At 37.1% G+C, this 8,970-nt stretch overlaps 1 protein-coding gene across 1 annotated transcript in view; it reads right to left on the bottom strand.

Annotated features, from left to right (window-relative positions):
- Positions 1-941: 941 nt before the first annotated feature.
- tmem8b (transmembrane protein 8B) overlaps positions 942-8,970 on the bottom strand; it is a 152,520-nt gene continuing 144,491 nt past the window's right edge. Inside the window, exon 13 of the mRNA XM_053481276.1 lies at positions 942-2,150. Coding sequence (XP_053337251.1) covers positions 1,815-2,150 — 336 coding nt within the window. The 3' untranslated portion in view covers positions 942-1,814. The remainder of the gene's footprint in view (positions 2,151-8,970) is intronic.

The following is an 8,970-nucleotide window of genomic DNA, read 5'->3' as shown; positions in this document are numbered from 1 at the left end:
ACGAGCGTTGTGTTCCTTTCCATGCAGCCCTAAATATAATTAAACACTGAACACCCGTATATGACATGCTGACGTATCGTTCCTTCGCAAATGGAGATCATTGGCAGGAAATTAAGGCCATGGAAATTGATTTCAAGAAATAAGCCACACTTTACCACCTTAATTATAAATGGGTCACCGAAAGAAAAAAATAACCCTGATGTGCTAATTGAATTAACAAGTGGCTTGATTGGTGATTTATTCACTCGTTTTAGCTTCCTCCACCGAGTGTGTGCTGAGAAAACAAAAAGAAAGTGTGTATCCTGTTGAAAAACTGTTGTAAAGGTTTGCAGATAAAGATCTTATGATGAAGATGAAGATTTCTGTGGGAAATGCCGGAGGTAATGCAATGCAATATAATAAACCATGATGGTTATAATAATAGTCATAATAATAATTATTATTATTATAATTACTGTTATTGTCACATGCATGGTAACATTTCTTTATTTTCATGAGACACAGCTTGTAAGGAAGCTGAGGTTAGAGCACAGGGTCACCCATGATACTGCACTCTTGGAGAAGAGTGGGTCAAGGGTCTCGCTCAAGCGGTGCCGAGGCTTTGAACCTACAACCTTGCACGCTGCCTGACTCATTGAGCCATGGCTGCTCCTGTTTTAATGACATCCTGGCCATGTGGTGGTTTCCTGCTGCCAAACAGCTACCAGTGTCCCTGCTAGATATCATTTATTCATTTATACCTCTTCTGAGACCCTACAGCTTTATATCTTCATATCTCCTCAGCCGAACTGCGCATTATGCCAGGCCACAAGCATCCATTACGAACTGAAATAGGGCGTGCCATGGTTCTGATGACCAGCTCATATATAACACTTTTTAGGGAAAGACATACGAGCCTCTTTAGTACAGAAAAAAAATAAAATGTTTATTTGTTTTATCGGTTAATAATGATCCTCTTTGACCCAAATCCTCACCAGGTACTTACAACAAGAAATTGAGGTTATTTATTAGAGGTTTCCTGTTTGTCTTTCTCTTTTCTTAACAAAAAAAAAAAAAAAAGTTCTTGGCCACTTTTTTTGATTACCAACAATAGATAATAAAACGCAATCCATAGTACAATCAGATATTCCACCGAAAAAAACGACTATATCTTTACAATGGTGACACTTACCTATAACATACTTATACAGTATATGTAAAAAAAAATGTACTGTATCACATTTTTGTGTCTCAGTGCAAAGTTTAGGAATAAAAGAAAAATAAATACAAAGAAAAAAAAACAGGAAATTAAATCTGTTCCTTCATAAATACTTCTACTATTTAAGCTTCTCTAATATCACCCCAGTAGTACTTTTGGTCATCTCAGAATTCAGACAGCAATAAATAATTACATGACGCATTTTTACAGTCACCATTATAGCAGCAGCAATGTTCATTTAAAACAGTACCATGTTCACAAAGAGCAGTGCAACACTGTAATCACTGCAATCCATCTGCACATACCAAGAATGCAAAATGGCAAATATAGCAGAAATCCAAGCATCAATTAACCACCAAAAATAATAATAATAATAATAATAATAATAAAAAATTTCAAGTGTATGTGAGAAGTCAAATTTCATTACATACCGTGTTCACTAACATCAGTGCAACACATCACTGTGGAATTTCCCGATATGGACCGAAAAAAAAAAAACATCAGCAAGTAAAAACAACAAAATGTTTATATGTGTCCTCTCAGATTCTATTTACACTGTGATGAGTTCTCTGGCTTTGTTTTCCTGGTTTTTTTTTTCTTAATTCCAAAGGCGTCATCAGCTGGTGCAGATGCTGTTAATGGTGATGATGGCCGGGTCGACGAGGCCCATCTCCTCGTGTTCGTTGACACAGAGTTGGTATCCGCATCCACGCTGGCGCCTCATTGGCGTCACCTTGGCGTCAGGCTTGGCACGGGGTGGCAACAGGAAGCCCACGCTGCCGGCGATCAACATGTGCCAAATGCTGTGGATGTAGAAGTAGTTCTCTTCGGTCTCCACGAAGGCATAGAGCGCCACGGCTGAAGTAGCAATGGTGGTGCCTGGGAGCAGGTAGAAGATCCAGCGTTTCCATGTCGGAGGGTAGCAGCGCCGCCTCCGGATAGTGCGAACAGTCTAAAGAAAAAGAGAAATTAATAATAATATTTAAGCAAATCAGTGCTATAATATGTAATTATGAGGTTATTTTTGGTGTGCATGAGCAGTAAATTATGGCGTAAACACCCCCTTATAATAACTCATTCAGAATGCATGTATTATTTGTTGCTACTGTGGGTTGCATGGCGCAAGTGTTTTTTTTAACCTGCGTAAAGTTCATATTGTACGTCTAATGTTTTTCTTAAGCAAAAAAAAAAGAAGAGGTTTTCAACAGCAACCGCACGAACAAATCCCACACGGATGAAAACAGCCGAATACCTCCGAGTCCTAGTTCAGCGTTATATCCTCATTTCTCTCGCTTACCTTACATGCAAATACAACTCTCACTCGTATACTAGTACTAATGATATACCAATAAACGGTTAATTTCAATACAGATACGTATTTAGGATACAACTGGGAAAACGAAATAGAAGATGTTGCCAAGTTTCGGAGTAAAATGCATACAGTCGAGTCACTTGGCATAAAATCAGGTGCTTCAAGCTGCTCTGCAAAGATCCTGATATTTATGGAGCGTATGAAGCTAGACTAAGCCCCGGTCTCTCTCTCTCACACACACACACACACACACACACACCCTCCCTCAACACCACATGGTCCATTATTTCATATTCCACTCAGACTTTCATTGACGCCATTATCAGTAATGCAAGTACTTCAGCATGGACCACTTTTCACGAGAGCACTCACCACATCAGGCTGGCTTGTAAATGCAATCATAAAAACGATACCTTTTCAGACCGACGGCTTCTCAGATTTAGTACCATTCTTTCCCCGGCCCTATCGCTGAAGTACCAAGCGTGTGTCTGGTTTGACCCCTTTGCGATGCTAATGTAACATTTGAAGCTGGGGAGATAAGACACAGCTCTACGTCTCAGAGAGCACTTTCCAGAACTCTTTTGTAGTGCCGGCTTTGACAGGTATATAGCCGAGGCAAACACTCCGAAAACTCCGAGGTAGTTACTCTCAGAAAGCACAGCAAATAGAATAATACGTTTTTCTATCCTCTGGAGTATTTTGTTCCATTTATGCTCTTCGCTACTTCATGTTTTGCGACCTCCTTCAGTGCCAAGCAGTGATTTGTCCTACGTTAAAAATTCATGAACAGATGGAGGAAGTCGTTGAAAAGTCACCCAGGCTACATCTGAGGATGTTTCAGTCAACTCCAGAAATATTGTCACCTTTAAAAAATAAAAATAATAATAATAATCTGCTGTCATGCACAAAAATTCAAATATAACTCTCATACAATTTGAGAAATTGTGTTACTGTAATTATCGTTCTACTAATGGAAAACCTCTTTTAAAATTTGACCTTTTCCCCAGAACCTTTCCCCCATTTTTGAGGCTACACAGATACTGTAGGATTTTTTATTTGTCTTCAATCAGCATGAGAAAAATTGTTGACCTGCTCATTAGATGATGTTTGTAAAAATACCCAATTTCCTAAATGAACATTTTAGATAATTGTTTAATGTATCAACCAATTGGAAAATCACCTATTAAATAGCATCTAAGGAACAAGAAAATAATTTGCAACGATAGTAGAAAAGATAAAATATATATTAAATAATATATTAAAATTTTATATATATATAATTTATATTATATAAAATATATATTAAAATCAAGCACCTGATTTATATATATATATATATATATTAAAATGGGGTAAAATTGTAATGCTGGATCGTTGATGTTTTGTTTTGTTTTGTTTTGTGGTTAGTGGTTCAAGGGATTTTGTGAAAATGCATGGCATTTATAAAATAATTATCTGAGTACTGAAGCAAAAGCAGTAAAAAAAATTAAAGGGCTTAGATATTTAAAAATTACAAAAAAACATAATAAGAAAAAAATAAACCCATAACCAAACAAACATCTGGAACGCAAAATTGATATTGCAATGCCCGTCTTAGTCGTTAATCTCATCTGGAGCTTATCTCATGGAGCTCACGAGGCAATGGACACCCTTGATGAGGTATCACCCCATCGCATAGCAATAATTAAACCGCTCAATAATACAGTACGGACAATTTGGAAACACCAATCAATCTGGAACAGCACATGTCTGTGAGAGAAAGCCATAAAACACAGTGACCACACACACACACACACACACACATTCACAGAGGTGAGATTTAAATTCCTCAGCCTTGGAGGTGCGGGGCGACGGTGCTATCCACTGACCCATTGTGCCTTCTGTGTACTTTATTAATTGCTGTATTTCAATAGCCTGCCTGTAAACAACCTTGAGTTATACAGTACTTTTACCTGGACAATTTGAAAGCCAGGAATGTTTCACAATACTTTCAACACTACAGCATATCCATCCTTCATATGCTTATAAATAACTGTTTATACAAGTATGTCTTCGCTCTTAGGAAAATACGTACAAATGAACCTTGGGTGTGATTTTATGTTTTTTATGGAAAGTAGATTTTTGGTGGAATTTCAGAACACACATGCTCCTACACGATGTTCAGCCCTCTGCGGTCTTGTTCGGGAAGAGTCTCCAGCCTTGCTCATTTATCCTCAACCATCTGACATTACAGTCTTCTTCAATGTCCTAGCACTTCGAACTGCATTCCATCTTCTCCGCTGCCTTGCACGCTTTTACCCACCAGTGCAGAACATTTTGATTTGCTGGCAATAATTGACTTGAACTGTTCGATACTATAATGGTACCTTTTTTATTATTATTTCTATCTTTATGGGACATGAGGTGCTGTAAATGGATCCTTGACTGCTGTACAGATTTGACATTGAAATAAGTTCTATCACAAATTGTATCTAGATACAATTTATGAGGATATTCATCCCAAGTATATACTGTATATATAGATAAGTATATCTGTAGATGTGTCTCATTTCTAACGAAATGTCATGAAAGTTAAATTGCTTTATGTCAACTGACACACTGTTACAAATGACAGTCATTAAGGAAAATCAGTCAAAGCGACTATTGCTTAAAGAATATTCTCAGAACAACAGTATTCCATACTTGATTGGCAAGTTATCAATAAGCTGAGACAGGGTTCTAATGTCTAAGACAACATTTACATGTAAAACCTGATCGCCTCTGCCATGAGGTAACGACTAAGCTTAAATTATTTAAGGCGCTGGCCTTAACATACCTCCTAATCGACAGAGAAATGATTGATGGAACACAAAATTGTAGCTGTGTTTGTTATGCAAAACACTGGTTTCAAAATTCTCAGCACCCCAGTCTCCGTCGGGAGACAAAAAAAAAAAAAGAAAAGATAACAGCACCAAGCCTCTTCCTGGAATGTCTAATAAGGTTGGAGACACTTATAGAGGGATTTTGCATCACCACACCATGCAGAACTGTGAAGTTACTTTATACTGTCCTCATTAATTGCGGATTTAATAAGATTCAAATCCAGAGACTGACATGGCCGTTGAACATGAGTTTCTCCTCATATGTATATTCAGCACAGTGGTGTACTGGTTAGTACTGTTGCCTTGCACCACCAGGGTATGGGTCTGAGTTTGCATGTTCTCTATGTGCTTATTGGGTTTCTTCTGTGTGCTCTGGTTTCCTCCCACAGTCCAAAGACATGCAGATTAGGCTTAATGTCTTTTTCAAAATTGTCCGTAGTGAAAATGTGTGTGTGTGTGTGAATGTTGACCAGAGGTCCTACCATTGTTGCGAAAACCGTCCCTAATTGGATTACAGAGGTTCTAGACGGATGAATGGATCGATTTGTCCATATTATCCACTGTATTATTATTATTATTATTATTATTATTATTAAGTTCTTGTGGGAATGAGTCTTGCTGGAGAAAAGATGAGTAGTTTGAATAGTAGAGAGTCTTTTAAAAGAGACAAAAATAAAAAAACTATGATTCAATGATAACAGATTGGCATGGCAGATAAATCTACTCTAGCACTGGTTCAGAAAAGATTTATTCTTAAATACCAAACAATCTATACTTTATACAGTATATCTACTGTAAAGCCTAAATCTTTTACGCTTTCATTTTGTACATCCGGAACAATATTATTTTTTTCTCTAAGAGGTATGTAAATCTATGGAGCAAAGGCATGCATCCATATTGCTGAAAACAATTAAAAAAGCTGAAAAAGTCAGAAAAATCTATCAAATTCAGTACATTCCATTCATTAGCAAAACGTAAAAGTTATCTTGCATAGCTCTCACTGCAGTGAGCTCACATGGATTGGATGACACATGAATCGATATTCCCTCGACACTGGGTACGCTGGAATACTTTTACCATACATTTTACATTTGAAAATCTCGTTACCATTTCCTCTGAATGTAATCAACAAAACAATTAAATCACAAATTTTAGGGCATCTGAAACGAGTCTATTATTTGGATGATTGTCCATGGATTTGTCCGTGCCTTTCTGTAATATAAACTACTCTTTATTTAATGCTAGTTTTTTTTTTTTTATTACTTTTCACATTATGCTTGGGTTCTATTTTGATATACAGTATTTAGTGCAGACTACGAGTTCTCGGTCTCTCTTTCAGTCTTCCTCTTTTTTGTCAGTTCTGATGTGTTTCTGTTCTATTCTTCTATCACCCTTTGCTTCTGCACGGATGCAGACCTCCGCTCCGCTTCACTGCTCTCATTTGGGCTGTATGTGCACATTCACGATGTGAGGCCTTGCCAAAACACATGTGAACAAGCTGATTGATATAAAAGGACTTTGATAAATACATGCACTATATTCACACGGCAGCTGTGGCCCATTCCAGAATAGCTGGACTCTATTTTTAGCGTTTGATGAAAATGAAAATATAGATGAATACACACATAAATTATTACCATGAGATACTTAAAGGTGAAGATAAATATGTTGGCTTAGGGCAATAACTGAAGCATATAATGTTTGAGTATCACATGGTAGGACTTTGATTACGAAGGTGCTGACGCTCGTCACTACGGCTTGACATTTCACTATGCTTTCTGCTTCGCCTGTAAACAAACCTTACTTATCTGTATTCGTTATATTCTATACTGGTGCGATGCCCTCATATATACACTGCTGTATATGATGAGCTGTAATTTTATGTAAATTGCACAGTCTGCATAACATCACGCAATTATTGCACGAGGGTAATGCAGATGCTGATCCAGTTTTTCTGTGGAGTGTGTACTGTGTGTGAGCGAAATTTACTCAAGGGATTTGCTTATCAGGCTGCATGACCCCACAGTTTGGGATGCTGGACCAAGAAAAACTGAGAAACAATTATGCGTACTGTATATAAGCTAATGAAAAGTCGGTCCAGATTGAAAGTAATTAAAAGTTATTCAATGAATTCAATTAAAGTTCATCAAGACATCAAGATCTTTTTAAAGCACAATGTCACACATGTAATAAGTCACATGATTTGTATAAAAGGTTGCAAAAAAGTGAATGTTAGGATCAGGCAGAGGTTAGCATTAATATGTTCCTTTGTATGAAATATTAACAGATTATCCATTTTCATTTTAATACCTATACAGTAGATTTAGGTGGATGTTTAGAACACATGCAATAAATAATGCATGTTTTATATCTAATTAAGGCTATAGTATATAGTATATATGATATACTCAGCTATCATACTGTACCAACTGAACAGGCATAAACTAATACAATTAGACTATCTGTATTCTGACCTGAATGGAAAGATTATGACTAGTGGTGGAACTGACTCACTCACAGCTCACTCATACTTTTTTCTTCTTCTAAGAAATGTATTTCATTCATTGTATTTCTCAAATTATTACAGAAAACCATATTATTTAAACCTCAGTGACCCTCACCAGTCAGTTTCTAAATAACGACTGTTGTAAATAAATTGTGTTCGCTCATATCCATATGAAAGTAAAAACCTCCCACTCAAACAACGTTTTTCCTGGGTTTGGTGGAATCCCAGTCCGAATGCAAAGCTCTAGTCTTAACCAAATGCCCTGTGAACCTTCCTGGCAGGCTTGCTAAAAAACAATCTTTATTCATAACTGTATTAGTATTCATTTAGAATACATTGTGTGTTCATCTTTCAAAGAGAGAAAACGAGCAAGATATATACTCTGTTTCAGTTTTTAGATAAAACATACTATATATACTACCCTAGTAAGTAATGTGATACAACTACAACAATGATATGACAATCATAAAAAAATATACAATAAAACTTTGCAATCTTTGATGTATGATCTCACAATATTTTGTTTTTCAATACTTAGCTTGAATTGCATCGGCAGCGGTGCTTAACCAGCACTACTCCTCCATTTTTTTTTTTTTTTAAGCAGATCCATTCTGATGTACAGTATGGAAATGTCTGATGTGTGGCGAGTACAACGGTGCCTACATGTTATTCAAAGCCTAATTTCCATATAAACTACTAAGCAGAAGTAATCACAGACTGAGGATGTCTAACTTTTGCTTTCCCTAGATTGTGCTTTCTTCCCTGAGCAGTAGATCGTGACTGGTTTCTTTCTTCTTTCTCTCTAAATCGATTCGTGCGCTCGGTCACCAGATGTAGCGAATGATTCATACTCGTCACTGCCGGCTCGACTCACGAAGACACAGCTCACTCCTCTCCACTTTATCTTGGCTCAATTCTCCATTTTGTCTCGCGTGTACCGCTGTTCAGCTCGAGGGAGGCTTCTCTCAAGCCACTGATCACATCAAACTCTTGTGTCGGGGGCTACGGCTAAGTTGTCTCCTCTCCCAACACCCATTATTTTTTATCTGCTCACTTCAGGAAACACATTATTGTGATAGAGAAAGAACAAGCC

The sequence above is a fragment of the Clarias gariepinus genome, chromosome 21 (genome assembly GCF_024256425.1).
Source record: "Clarias gariepinus isolate MV-2021 ecotype Netherlands chromosome 21, CGAR_prim_01v2, whole genome shotgun sequence".
NCBI classification, from domain to species: Eukaryota; Metazoa; Chordata; class Actinopteri; order Siluriformes; family Clariidae; genus Clarias; species Clarias gariepinus.
The sequence above is the reverse complement of the archived record's forward strand: the minus strand, read 5'-3'. Positions and strand labels throughout refer to the sequence as shown.